The sequence below is a fragment of the Callorhinchus milii genome, unplaced genomic scaffold (assembly GCF_018977255.1).
Source record: "Callorhinchus milii isolate IMCB2004 unplaced genomic scaffold, IMCB_Cmil_1.0 Scaffold9, whole genome shotgun sequence".
Taxonomy (NCBI): Eukaryota; Metazoa; Chordata; class Chondrichthyes; order Chimaeriformes; family Callorhinchidae; genus Callorhinchus; species Callorhinchus milii.
Genome location: NW_024704750.1, coordinates 22,182,983 through 22,197,925, shown reverse-complemented (window position 1 = coordinate 22,197,925; position 14,943 = coordinate 22,182,983). Strand labels below are relative to the sequence as shown.

The 14,943-nt window shown below is 42.4% G+C and overlaps 1 protein-coding gene across 8 annotated transcripts in view; it reads left to right on the top strand.

Annotated features, from left to right (window-relative positions):
- foxn3 (forkhead box N3) overlaps positions 1-14,943 on the top strand; it is a 170,560-nt gene that overhangs the window by 107,638 nt on the left and 47,979 nt on the right. For all 8 annotated transcript variants that reach the window (XM_042337971.1, XM_007905996.2, XM_007906000.2 and 5 more), the window contains one exon: positions 11,938-11,999. In XM_042337971.1, the coding sequence (XP_042193905.1) occupies positions 11,938-11,999 (62 nt within the window). The remainder of the gene's footprint in view (positions 1-11,937; positions 12,000-14,943) is intronic.

Below are 14,943 nucleotides of genomic sequence, written 5' to 3'. Positions count from 1 at the left end.
TTTCAGGCTGTTACAGAGCTTGGCGTGGTAGCAATCTGAAGTGTTCATTGTGTAAAATTACAGCATACAGAGCACCTCGCTGTGCTAAAACCAGACTGGGGCTATCCTGCAAAGGTCTGAGGGTAATTGTGCCCACAAGGAAATTCCTGATGACTGCAGCAAATTCAGTCCAGCAAAATTGTACAAAAAGGCAACCTGTGTAGCTCTGTAGCTTAGTGGTAAGAGCATTCGCCTTGCAAGCAAGATTACCTGGATTCGATTCCTGGGCAGTGCGAAACATTAGCCAAGTTTCCTTACTCCACACGCCTCTAGTAAGTAGGAACCCAGTTGTTAGTCGATTGGCAGATCGCTTTTCCCAGGGTAATAATTCTTTAAAAAAAATTTGGTCACTCAATCCATGACTATTTGTGGGACAATTGGCTGCCTCGTTCTCCCACAAATATACAGTCAATTCACTTTACAGTATATTCTGTGAAGCACTTTGAGACGTCTCGAAGACATGATATGGTGTTATTTTAATTACAAGGATTATTATTACCCCGCTTTGACTTAGTTCCTTTGTCTGACGCACACTGTCAAAGCAGCCCAGTGTGGAGTGCCGCAGAATGGGAGACACAATTTGTCCTTGTACTGAAAGTTCCTTATCTCAGAGGAACCGGGCAGGTGCCATGCTCTTCTCCTCAAGTGGTGGAAAATATGCGACAGAAACACATTGCACTTACATAATACGTTTTACATAAGCAAATGTCTCAAATTGGGTTATGCGGGACACCACACAAGGTCAGAACAAGGGGATGGGGCGGGTGACTAAAAGCCTGGTTGAAGAGGTAGGTTATTAGATTTTTGAAGAGAGTGAGAGGAAATGCCAGGTGAAAGGATTTGAAAGGAACAGAATTCCCGAGACTGGGGGCATAGCAATTAAGAGTTGGGTCACCAGTACTGGATCAGAGTTGGCGGGGAAACTGCGAGAGACCTGAGTTTGCAGAGCAAAGGGAGAGTGGAGCTGGAGGAGATGGCAGAGTCAATATCAGGAGTCAACACTGCATATCGTGAAGCTGTGCTTGAGCTGATGTCTAAAAGTTACCGAACTCCACCGTAACAAAAAATCCTCTCAAAGATGAATATTTATATGGAATGTTTGTAACGTAGGGGGTCATGTTAAAGAGTCAAAAATAGCAATAAATGACATTTATATAGCGCTTTTACATGTCGGGAGGATGTCCGAAGGCGCTGGGCAGTCAGGGATTTGGACCCGAGCAGGGGTTGGGATCAGGAGAGCAAAGATGGTGGGTTAGGAGGGTAACCAAAGGCGTAGTCGCAAAGGAGGGCCTTGAAGGAAACAAGGGAGGGAGCAAAGTGAGCACACTTCAATTTAAAGGCAGAGCCATTAAAAATTGCCATTAAATAAAACGTGTAGCATTTTAGTTCTAGCTCTCTGCCTGTTTTCTTCTCTAAATTGGTGCCAGCATGAGGAGACTATCTTGCTGGGGACCGGGTGCACACCATCAAAGAATAAGGTTTAAACCAAGCTGTTTTTGTTAACAACTGAACAGAGGAAATCAAGCGGATTGTTCATCTCTTCACCCAGCAGAGTTGTATAAATTGCCGCAATTCATTATTTTCCACAGTAAGCGCATTTCAAAAGCGTGCACACAATGAGCTTAATGATTCTTGCATTCATTGATGGTAGCAATGCCCAGCCAGGTTGGGCTGTTGTACTGATATCAGGGTCCGTAGCCTTGCGTGGACGTTTCTTCACAAGAGCAAAAAGTTTTGTAAACTGGATTTTTTGGTGTGTATTTTAGTTTCTACCGTCTTGGCAAGTGCTGATAGTCTCTGTAGCTGTGGGGCTGTGTCGCTTTAGTGAAACTACTTTGGCCATTATGGAATAAGGATCTTAATGTAATCTCATTGTCTCAAAAGCACCTTATAGAAATCGCTGTCAAGTGTAGTGACTGTTTTAGAAGGCAAGTGGAAGATTCTTAGGGTAACAATCAATTTATCTCGCGATCGGTATCAACCAAAGTGTGTTCCAGCCAAGAAATTCTGAGTGGACGCTGCTGGGCATTTTAAGACTAAAGTTAACAATTTTACACAGTTGTTGTGAGATAGGATACGGCTGGCTATGGCATGCGCAGGGATCCGGCCTGTCTACACAGGAAGTGTAAGGCACCTCCAACAACCACGGGTCCATTGAAGACCTGTGTTAGAAGTGAACTTTTGTTCCAGTGAGGTGCTTAATAACGGGATTACTCTATATTTGGAACTAGAGGCTCAAAACTCCTCTCTAGGAGTGCTTTTGTCTTAGATATTTAAGCTTGCGCAAAATTGCAACACTTCAATTCAGTCTTGAGTTGTTTTAAAGAACTGTGGGAAAAACAGCTTCAGAAGTTTAAGAAGTTGCCAAAATACTGCACAACCTCAAATTTCAAGGTAACGTCCTTAAAGCTAAGCCAGGGAGGAATTTGGAGCATTGGATCTAGTGTAGAGCAAACTGTTTTACAGACTTGCTTATCTTATTATTTTGTTTGTTCTTAATTTAAGGGTGGATATGTTTGTCACTAATCAAGAATGCAATGTGAATTGTAACATATAGAAACCAAAAGAGGGACGATGAATACAGCTTCTTACCATAGCTTTGCATCCTCTGCATTCATGGAATCTCACTGTTCCAGCTGTGAGTTTTAGTCCAAAAATACTTTTGCTAATTATTAGCAGTATTGCTTACACTTTTCAGTAAGAATAGGTTCATTGTGAGGAGCAAAGTTGCTGGCAGGGTTCCCGCTCTGTGTGCCTGAGTGATGCAAATGCAAATGGCACTAGAGACTGAATGCTGGCAGCAATTAGTCCAACGCTTACTAAAAGAGGATTGTAATTTCAAGGGTAAAAAGAGTGGGGAGTGGGCAAAAGGATTTGAAATGAGATTATGAAATGTGAAGGAGCCTCTCCTTTGTTTGTGAAGAATGCTACAGTTACACTTGAGCTGCTGAGACAATCCTGTTTGGGAAGTCAAGTGCTGGCCCGGCGTCCTATGGATTTAGGAATGCCAAGTACAGAAGTGACTCTTTCCTCGAAGTTTCAGTCAAAACATGCACGCCTGTGTGTTAGAAGTAAATAAGAGCATTTAACTGTTTCCTTCCCATGCAAATATGCTGCATAATTTTAGCTGGGCAAACTCCAGTGGTGCCTCCAACCCAAAGCAAACCGTGGCATTTTGGCTCTTGCCAACTTGTGACTAATTCTCTCCAGGTTTAGATGAGAGAGAGAGAGAGAGAGCCCAACTCTATTCCAGGCGAAGGGAAAACTGCATGGAAATGTGGAACTGTTTGCCTACAAAATACAGTCACTATAATTTATAGGAAAATCCTGTGAAGCTCATTTGAGACGCCCTCTTGCAAGAGTTATTACCACTAATAATAATAATTGTTGCATGTAGTAATAACTCAGCACAGTGGAATCTGTTATATCACATTGCGTTATTGTGAGATTGAGACATGGATCCCGACATTTACTTAAACCGAGAAATCCAAAATGCGGGCAGACAATCTCTTCAGAAATAAGAGCTTTTTAAAAGTAATGGGATCTTAAAGGATCCTATTCCAGGATAAGGACCTCTAGTGGCCTCATTGCTGAGTATTTCCTCCAAAGGTTGATGTTGGCATTTTTAAATGTTTTGCCACTCGCTGCCGATGTTCAGCCGAGGTTAGGAAATTGCGCTCCTCTACGCTCTCAGCCAACCCCTGTTTGGTGGTGTTGAGTGCTCGCAGCCGGTCGCTCAGAGCCAAGGCTTCCCCCGCTGTGCGCTTCAGTAGAAGCTCGAATTTGAAGAAGTCAAAGCAACACTTCCAACAAAAATATGTTCCCTAATGAGTTACCTGCATCCAGCTTCTCAAATTGCTTACCACAGTGAAATAAGTATTTTATAGTGTCTTATCTATATGAATAGATTACATGTATAATGTAAAGGGGGAATAGTTGAAAATGCTGCTGCCTCCGGGTCACAAGTTGTGGGTTCAAGCCCCACATCAGGATTGAGCCCATAGTCCAGGCTGACGTTCTGTCGTATTACTGGGGGTGCACTGCATTGTCGGAGATGCCCTTGCTATGCTGAAATAGACTCTTACATTTGTCTGCAAATATCGTCACTAGTCTTGAAGCACTTAATTACTATTTTAATTCGCAACAATTAAAATACTAATCCTTGCAGTTGATGGAGCACCTCACAAAGTCATAGCAAACTCTCAAAGCGCTTCACAAGATTCACTGCAAAGTGTAGTGACTGTGTATTTTGCAGGCGAACGTGGCAGCCAAATTGTGAAACGTGATGTCCCACAAAAGGTATCAGAAGAAGCTCCGAGACACTGTGCTACCTCATGTGGAGTTTCTGATCGGAGTCTCTCATTCCCCTCGGTGGTCCCCGCGCGGTTGAGGGATTGCAGAACAGGGTGGGTTCTGACAGACCTTCGAGGGAGCTGGGTATCATGGAAACTTCAGGGAAATGGGTATTTAATATAAAGTTTTTAAAACAGATCTTTTGGGGTTTCCACAAACATTCTATCGCTTCAAATTAAATTTGGGGATTGTCTGGGGAGTGCGTGAATGACCAGTCGTCCAGGTATTTATATCTTAGTTAAAATTACTGTCTTCTGAATTGTTTTTTATTAAATCCTTCAAAAGGTTACTGGGTATAAATAGTGCAGTCACAGTTCATGAATCAGCACTGCTGGGTTCAGGCAGTCTGTTTAAATCGCAGTGTTGAAAAGCAGGATTGAAGGTCATCTGAAACCAAGCCATCTTGCTGCAGATTTCATTTTCAAAATGGCCTGTTCCATTCCCCGCGCCGCCAACTCTGTCCTCATTTCCCTGTGTTCAGCTGCCACAAAGCATTGCTCCCTTCTACCCCGACTGAGCAAGCCGTTGCCTTGGCGACGCATGCCGTAACTGTAACATGATGCAAAACATGTGTCGGCCCTCGGTTGTAAACAGAGGCTTCGCTCGCCAATCCAACAAGCACCAGCAAGACAACCCGGGCTGTAACCCCGAGTGTCATGCCCTCGAGGCCAGCACGCAGCGGAGGCCCTGGGTTTTGCCGAGCAAAGGGTTTTTATTCTGGTGCGGGCCACGTGCTGACCTCTCCCAGACAGCTGTACGCACTCTTAACAACCCGCACTCTCTGATGCTTGGGAGGATGTGAGCTTTCCGTTGCTAGGCAGCAGCTATGGTAATCAGGATGCTGCCATGCCCTTGAGCTGTTGGCGATTATACTATAAATTCTTTGTTCCGTTCGTCACTGCAAATAAAGATATACAGTCGGCAAACTACACAGCCCCGGTTATTTACCTTGTGCCTGTTGTTACAGCCGGTTTTAATAGCTGTAACTTTTTACAGCACTAATTTCACTCCTTGTACTTTATCACCCAGTTAACATTCAATATTTTCTTGCCATTTTGTCTGCACCAGCTCCTCCCCAATAGGCTTTTTTTGAATGGCTATCAAAAGAACACACTGTAAGAAGGAACAAAGGGTATTTGTGCTCTCTTCTCCCCCCCCCCCCCATTACCTAAAAGAGTCAGAATAGTTTGGTTCGGAGTAACGGGAAGAGGATTTGTTGGGGGTATCAGGGGCAATATATAATGCAAGTTGTTCTGTTTTAGCCATTGTGAAGTGAAATCTTTATAGCTTGCAGTTACACAGAACCTTTCACTTCAGATAAATATCTCAAAGTGCTTCACAATAACAATGGGGATCACTGACCGGAGAGGAAATTTGAGGGAGTGGATTAAAGGCACATTCAGAGACGGAGGCTTTTAAGTGGGTTTTGTAAATAGGAACAAGTCCAGTGGAATTTGGGGAGAGTTTTACAGAGCAAGAGTGGAGAGGCTGAAGTCTTGACCACTGATGGTCAGACAGAGGGAGTGAGGAATGAACATTAGACCAGTGTTGGAGAAGTAGAGAGCACAGAGTAGAGGCTTTTTCAGAATAGCCACAAAAACTTGCATTTATATAGCATCCCTCATGCAGGGTAGCATCTCAGAGTGCTTAAACTAGATGGGTTAAGCTTGTGAGGGGATTTGAACACAATAAAATTACATTTGTATAGCGCCTTTCACGTCGGAAGGACATCTCAAGGCGCTGGACAGTCAGTGTTTTGGACACAAGCTGGGGTTTGGGGAGGGTGGAAGGCAGGGGGGGAAGCAGGGTGATCGAAAGCATGGTCAAAGGAGGGTCTTCAGATGGGTCTTGAAGGAGGCAAGGGAGGGGGCGAGGATGGAGTTTTGCGGGTGGGAGCAGAGTTGCAGAAGGCCCGCCCGCCAATGATGGGGCGGGCGAGGCGGGGGATATGAAGCAGGCTGGAGCCCCCTGAAGGAGGGAGTGGCCAGGATGGTAGGGGGTTAGTAGGTCGCAGAGGCAAGGCCATAGAGGGCTTTGAAGGTGAGGACTGGGATCCTGAACTGTATCTGTGTGATGGGACGCCAGAGGAGTCGAGACAAGGTTCTTGAAGTCGACTCGAGACAAGGTTCTTGAAGTCGACTCAGTTCTTGTGTTTAATCATGGATATCATATAGATATTATTACGCTAGAAAATAATATCTCGGGATACCATATATAGTTTGGGACACGACATGTCAAGTGACTGCTAGGATGAAGGCAAACTAGATGGACCTTGGTCTTCTTTCGCCAAGCAAATTCTTATGTTCTTATTTTATACATGTTAGATATTAGCAGGCAAAAACATTGATTCTGGGGATACAAAGATCAAATACTCTGCCTTTCTTGGTTTGCAGTGAATGTTCTCCAATTCTCCCCGCACCTCAGTGTGAGCTCTTTGTTACTGGTCCAGAAAAGGCAGCTGGAGAGCTTTTGAAGGAAGTGATGCAGGGCATGTATGTTCTAGTTTTGTAAAGTTATTTGTGATTTTCTATCTGTCTCTTTGTGTATTGGGTCAGGCTTACCCTGGAACCATAAGCTCAGGCACACCATCACACTGTGGTGTGCTTTAAAGCCTACTCCCTCCTAGGGACTGAACCGCTTTGTGCTGTTAGTAAAATCATTGTGCACAAGTGAAGGGAGCATCCACTGTGCCAATATAACATTCTTGTAATGAAGCCGTTTACAGTGGATAGAAACGCAGCGCCTCATTCTGCATCCTGTTCGCAATAGTTGTGTGTGTCTAGAAACTGTCCATTTGAAGGGTCCAAACCAGCCAGTTTGACAATGATGCTGCATCTTGTCTAATTGAGTGTGTGCATTCTGTTTTTATAAATAAAAACCCAGCATGTTTTAGAGCTCGGAGGTTAGACAGTTCCATTTCTATTTTACTTTAATAATTCATAAGCCCACCATCAGAGTACGCCTGTGTTGTGTTTTGTTTTCGTTCGGTATTAATCCTGAGAGGAGAGACTCCAACTGGAAACAAAGATCACAGGCTGTGGCTGATTGAATTTGTCAGCTCCTTTGGCACCGGCCACAACTGGTCAAAATCCTATTTGTCTACATTAAGAAACAGTCACCTCAATCAGAGCTCTTATTTGAACGGCTTGATACAAAATATAATCTGGGACGTGAACTGTTTTAATTCATACTTGAATCTAAGATCCCAGGTGGATGTGCATTACCCAATTGATGTAGAGTTTCTACTGCATATGAACCATTATCTGGAGTCTTGAGAGTCCATCCTTCAGTTGACAACACTGTAATGCTATTAGAAGGGGAGCTCCTCCCAGGGTTCTTGACCAACAATCCTCCAGATTCTGGTCAGCACGGCAAAGGAGGCTTTGCAGAGCAGAGAAATGAGGATGAACGCAAATGTTTGTGGAACAGAGGGGACTTTATAGAGGTGTTTAAGATTTTAAACGGTATTGAGAAAGTAAACCCAGAAAAAAACTTTGAAATGCACTGAGACAAAGAACAAGGTGTAGTCCAACTTCAGGACAGACACAAGGAAAAATTTCTTTATTTTCTTCAGGGTAGTTAATGACCGGGGAAAAAAACTCAAAAGAGGAACGAACGGTCTTTGTTTCAGGTAGTAGGCGGCTTATTTAGTAATAATAATCCTTGCATTTGATTTAGCGTCTTATCATGTCATTGAGACGCCTCAAAGGGCTTCGCAGAATATATTGTAAAGTGAATTGACTGTATATTTTATGGACAAAATATTTAGTTGGCGTTCCAAGACTTTAGTCCCACGGAGAAGGGATTTAAAAGTTGATTATTTACAGTATCTTCCATTCGGTCTGACAAATATTAAAATAAATACATTATCTGCCTCGGGTGCCATGTAGCTTTTATTCAGAATTATGCACGTTTAATCATTTACTCCTGTAAGCTCTTTTTAGCATTATTAGCAATCATTTCCATTATGACTTAAAAGTAAAAGCAATATTATCTTGAATGTTAGACTAAAGTAATTTTGTATTTTCACATTTAATAACTCTGTGCATCAATAATTCGATGCCCAACAGCAGCTACTTATCATTTTTCTACATTTGTAATGTCTGCTGCAGTAACACTGCCCTGATTATTTCAAATCTTTCCAAATTTAGGCTAAAGGCCACAATCACACCGCCTTACATGCTAACATAGGAAAAAATTTTATCTAAGTAATGAACATCTTAAAATATTTTGCAGTGTACTTTAGCTTTTGTTATCTTCCAAGATAAGTCTATCATAATCCTTAGATTTGATACGGCACCTATAACAGTTACATTTATAAGATGTGAAAGGTTGCAATTTTTAACAATAATCCTTGCATTTAATATTGCACCAATAACATCAAAACAGTAGTGACTGTGAATTTACAGGTAAACATGGCAGCTCATATGCACACAGCATTTTACTAAAAGTATCACACAAGCAATCTTCATGAGGTGGTGAATGAGCGTTGTTCATCGATTGGCAGATCACTTTTCTGTGATAATCCCTTCAATTTTAAAAAAGATTTGGTTACTCAATCCACAGTTGTTTGTGAGACACTAGTGCGCAATTCGCTCCGCATTTTACCAACAGAATATACAGTCAATTCACTTCAGTGTATATTCTGTGAAGCGATTTGAGATGTCTCAAAGACCTGATAAGGTGCGATATCAAATACAAGAAGTATAATCTCTCTAGTCTTGGTTGACGTTTTGGATGTAGTCCCACTTGGTTGACAGCTGCTGCCCTGCACTCGGAATAATTCATGCATAACCATGTCCAGGTCAGACGTCAAGGCTGTAGAGGTTTTTGTTTTAAGTGCTTAATAATGATCAAAATCCATAATGTGAAGTTTTAAAATATTTAAGTATCCTTTTGTAATTACTTTTTTTCAAAAGCTTCAATTATTCAATTAAATGGACCGCGTTTGTTCCAGTACTGGAGAGCTGCTGATGTCTGCCCTAGTGAATTTCTGCCTCCAGAAAGGGCCGAGAGGACTGAACTAATAGCCGGGAATGAACCTGCAATGATTTCACGCAAAGTGTTTGTTGTTTTTACAACAAAGCCCAGTCGATTTGATGGGTGAAACCCCTTCGCAGCAGAGTGGAGAATGGGCTGTTTCATATTGCAGCATAAAACCCGGTTCAGTAAATCCGGAATTTCGTCCTCCTCCAGTTAGAATCGGCTCCCATTTATAAGTGCCATTTATCAACAGCCTTGTCCAGTTCTGTACAGGTAGGAAACACAATGTGGTATGTGATGTAATAATTATTACAACGATAGAAAACTAGCTCACATGCGCACACAATCTCACACACAAACTCACAAACATCCACATTTTTAAGTTCAGCAATGCAATTCAATCTCCTAGCCCCACTAGGGCAGGACAATCTGAGACGCACAATATACCAAGGTCACCAACAGCTCTAAGCAAACCCATCAGGATTGTGTTGGATTTAATGGATGTGCGTGGTGTTTCATCAGCTTCAAATAACACTTATATGATCATAGCACAGAAGGAGGCCATTCGGCTCTTGGTGCCTGTGCCGGCTCTTTGAAAGAGCTACCAACTAGTACCGCTCCCCCGTTCTTGAGAGAAATAAATCCGTCTTAAATTGTTTGGACTTTCTGATTGAAATTTTACCACAATCTCCTGTATGGGGACCCATAATCTGTGTTACTAGCGACACCGTTTGCTAGTAACTCCTGCCTATATTTTCAAATTTGATTTTAAATGACTCAGATTCATAGAACTGCATTAAATATAGTTAAGAAAAATAATTAAACTGTTTCAAACTTTTTTTTAATTTGACAAAGATTTGACGAATAGCAGGCAGGCACGTGTGAATCTGTGCATTCTCAGGAGGACTAGTTTTGTAATAAAGACAGCTATTGCTGAAGGCCATCTGGACACAGCAGCATTGGGCGAAGTCAAGGTGCAACAGAAAGGTTGGTGAAGATAGACAGACCGTGGAAGAGAATTGCAGTGAGGAAACCAGGGTAGGAGGGGGAGAGGAGTAAAAACACCATCTGGCGATCACCCGGCCAGCAGATTAAAATAGACTTTTATTCTATTATTAGAAGTTATTGCTCCTAAGGGAGCCAGCACAGACACGATGGGCAGAATGGCCGGCTTCTGTTCGTAAATATCTATGGTTCTATTTGAGTATCTTAGATGCTGATGTTCTAGAGAAGAGGCGAGCGAAGCTGCCACGGATCACACCAGAGGCCAGAAATTCCGCTAGCTGTCAGCTCGGCAGACCACATTGTCTTAAAATGTAAGACCTGCAAAATGGTGGAAAATTTCTAAATCCAGTCTTAATTATGACGCTAGTTTTCCGCAGTTCTTGAAAAGAAACTGCTTCCCAGTTAATACTGGATTTAAGGAATATTCCACAATTCTGCACTCATAAATTTAATGATAAAAGGGCCTCGCCAGTTAAGACCTGGTGGAATTTCAGGAGGGGTTTCAGATACTAACTTGAAGTACAGTTGAGAAAAGAAAATCTTGGGAGACACTCGAAACAAAGCGGACAAGTGTCAATGTTAAAGTTAATAAATCAATAACGACTGATTAAGCTTTTGAGTTTTACTCAAAATGACTTTTAAGATCCAAGAACTTACCGGGAAATCAGTAAAGTAGAAAATGAAGAAGTTTTAAGGCTAAGTTATAGAGTATTTTAATTGAGGTTTGATTTCTACCGTGACAAAACCAAGTCATTATTTGAACAGACAGCCAACAGAAACAAAGGCAGAATAAACTATAGCTGATTTGTCATTATATTTTGATGATCATCACCTAGAATCTTTATGATGGGGTAAGTCTGCCACTCAGAAGACAGTTGATGATAGATGTCACTAAAGGCCTTGTAGCTCTGGAGGGAGATAGCTACTGAAAGAATTCCAATCTGCCTTTCGGTTGCCCCGATAATAATGTGCATACTGGTTGGTGTGATTCACTTGGTGTGATTTCTTTGCAATTCTCCCTCTTAAGGCTTTTATGTTGGAGTTTGGTCCTTGCTGTTCCAATGTACAGAAGTGGTCCTGTATTCCACTGGGTGGGGGTGACTGTCATTAGTGTGCCTCCACTGTGTGTGTGCACACTTGCCTGAGTGTGTGTGTGTGCATGTGTGTGCGAATGAGTTTGTAGGGTGTGTGAGTGTGCAGATTTGTAAGGTGGGTGCATACCTCTTTACTATATGGTGATCTGGAAACGTATCAGATTATTCAGGCCTCTTAATTCCCTTTCTTACTCTTGATATTATTGGCTTTGGGCTTCTGATATCAATCTAACCCCACAGTAAAGATCTATTGATGATACGTTGAAGAGAAAATGTCTTTATTTGTCCATAGGTGTATAAAAGTGATTTCCCCGGGTAAAGGGATATACTATATTTCCATAAGAATCATTATTACTAAATTATATTGCTGTTCTGTAACACTAGTTTCAGTAGCTCTCAATCAAAGCGAATAGTTTAATTGCTTTAAAAATGCTTTTTGCTGAATGATCTGTTTTCTTTTTAGCACATCAAGTCCACCGCTTTGGCCAGCAAGTGCATTCTTCAAAAGAAATGGAGCCCTACAGGGTAAGAGGAACGTTACACAAAATTGTTGCTAGCACATTTTGATGACTTAAGCTGTACATCACCTCTGGAATTTCTTTCATGACATTGTATGGGTTTGTGACCTCTGTGTGTCTGTACCACAGCAAAGGTACATGGAGCTGAGGATAGTGACCCGTTTATTTGTTTGTCGCTGACGGAGAGGGGCAAAGCTCTGCAGGAAAGATCAGCATAACGTTAGTAAGATCGTTAACATGAATGAAATGTTTTTATTGTCTGCTAATAGGTGAAACATTTCAGTTCCTCAGTGCTCTGGTGCAATTCTGGAGAAGTGATATGACAGCATTTATAAACCCTGTCAGAGCGAATGAAAATCCTGGGGGACAAATGTTTTGTCCATCAGGTCTTGGGCTATTTTACTTACAATCCTTGCCTGGTAAAGAGCTAAACTGCTAGGCAGAGGAGCCCAGGCTAGCTACACAAGCTCCACAATTGTATAACATAAGCTTATTCTTGCTAAGTCAATGCACAGAGCAATTAGTATCAGCAGAGCACTGCCATCTCTCAAATGTCCCATCTTAGTGGCTGAAACTTGGCATTAGTGGGCATTTTATCTCTGTGATATGTTGTATGTCTGTGTTGATCCATTTGATGTTACTAGTGACATCACTGTGTGTTTTGGAAAAGAAATGGTGGCCTGATGGCTGAGTGTAATGACAAAGTAACCATGCTGCATTCATCGAGTTGGGTTATTGGTTCCCTCTGTTGTGGCACTGAATTGGTGAATTGCAATGAAAATGTAGGTGTTGGCGGATGGACTTGTTGAGCGCTATGAAATTATTTATCATGCAGGGCAGGCGGACAATTCTTACAGCTCACCAGGAGAAATGTGTTATTGTTGTGTAACCCAAGTATCTAAAACCTGACGTGTTTTTGAGGTTGAGGTGAATTGATGCCTATTGTGCTTTTTCTAAACAGTGTGTCTGAGATTTTGGTGGGCTTCGAAACCTTTTCCTGCTCTATTGAGTGCTGAGCCTTGTCGTACAAAACCCCTGTTTCAGAAATGTCTACTTCTTCTATAGCAATACACACTACACATGACGCATCGAAATCCAGCACTTTGTGTTTCAGTATCACAGATCTGCTCTCCCAACATGTCAAATGACCACATCAAACCACTACCTTGTGCACAGCGTTAGATAACATACTGCGTGACACAATATTACAGATTATGCACCGCATTGTCGGCTACACGCAGCTATACCTGCAATCTACAAAGCAGTGATGAATAGCAGAAATCGCTTTGCTATGAAATCATGTTTAAATAAAAGTTGCAGTCCCCATGTGAAATATGCAAAAAGGAAAATAACTAAAAATTGTTTCTTGTCAAATTGCTTCTTTTTTAAGAGTTATTTGGCACATTTAAACTAGGTACCAGCCACCAACTGCACTCTGATCATTGGGCGAGATAAGCAGGGTAACAGTGCTGCAAACATGACTTGTTCAGGTGGTGTGGTCTGGAAAGTGCCAGTTCACATCGAGTATGTCTATCCGGTGCTTAACTCAGTGTTTAACTGCACTTAGCTGTACAATGAACAGGCTCTCAGCAGTCCGTCTGATTCACTTACTTTTTTATGTTTGAATCGGCTCGATGCTAGAGGATTGAGGGAGTATTTGTGGTCTTGTCAGAGTTTTTTACGTAGAATTTGTTAGGTAAACATATTGTGTGTGTTTTGTATAGTGGAATATTCTGCTTTTCAAAGTGAGCAAGGAGATAGTCTTTATTTCTTGCCTTTTTCCTGTATAGTGAAAGTGCCCTGTCTTTTGCTATTTGCAGTCGTTGGGGATTCAACATCTCTGCCCCCACACTCTGGGACTCAATCCCGCAATCCCTCCACCTCACCCCCTCTCTTGCCTCCTTCAAGTCCTGTCTAAAGACCTTCCTCTTCGACCATGTCTTCTTCCACCATCCCACCCCACATCCCCCCTGCCCTCCACACTCCTGACCCCAACTCTCAGCTCAGGTCCCAAAACCCTGATTTTCCAGTGCCTTGGGACGTCTTTACGACATGAAGGGTGCTAAACAAGTGTAACTTGTTGGCGTGATTGTTGATGTACCTTATATCTTTGAAACGTTTCAAAGTGCTTCACAAAATATATTGGAATTGAATTGACTGCTTTTGTGGAAGAAACGCCAGAATAGGCCCTAAAAGGTCATTAATAGTCTGGCCAAGCATTTCGACTTTTAAAATCACTGCGCTGCCGACAGAGACGCCACATATCTGCAGCAGCGTAAAGGAGGCATTTGATTCTGCAGACAGAATTTCGCGGGGTCAGAAAACAGAAATGTGGAGCATTTGGAAATTAAGTCTTAATTAATTTGTGAGCTTTGTTTTGAAAGAACTGACGTAATCTGGCTTCCAAATTTAATCAGATTTCTGCATCATTTTAACCCTTAAGACCAAATAGTCTTACAAGATAAAGACTAGGTAGAATTTCAGACGCGCAGAGGCCACCTGCCCCTCCCACCACCACCATCATGTAGCTGCCAGCTTGCCTGACTCGGGCATGTTGTTTAGTAATACTGCAGCAATACCTACAACTACGGGCATTGGTCACACTGTGGTTTTGCTCCACCACTGGATAGTGCTTCATTGACAAGCTGTTCTAGAGATTTTCTTTACGTACAGACTAGTTTGTTTTCTTCACACCCTCCCCGCCGGGTATTTTGGGCGGGCGGGCGGGGGGTTGGAGGAGGAAACCTCTGAAATGCAACCCGCTTGTGAATCAATCTCACTGCACACTGTTTGCATGGTTGCCATGGTGAGAAATGTGCGTGATCCACCAAGGTCAGGCGGCAGCACATTCAAATGCACTACCCACCCATTCACCTGGCACCAGGTGTACTTTGATACACAAGGTTAGCTGCAGCTTATCAGTGCACTAGCCGACAGGTATAAATATAAAA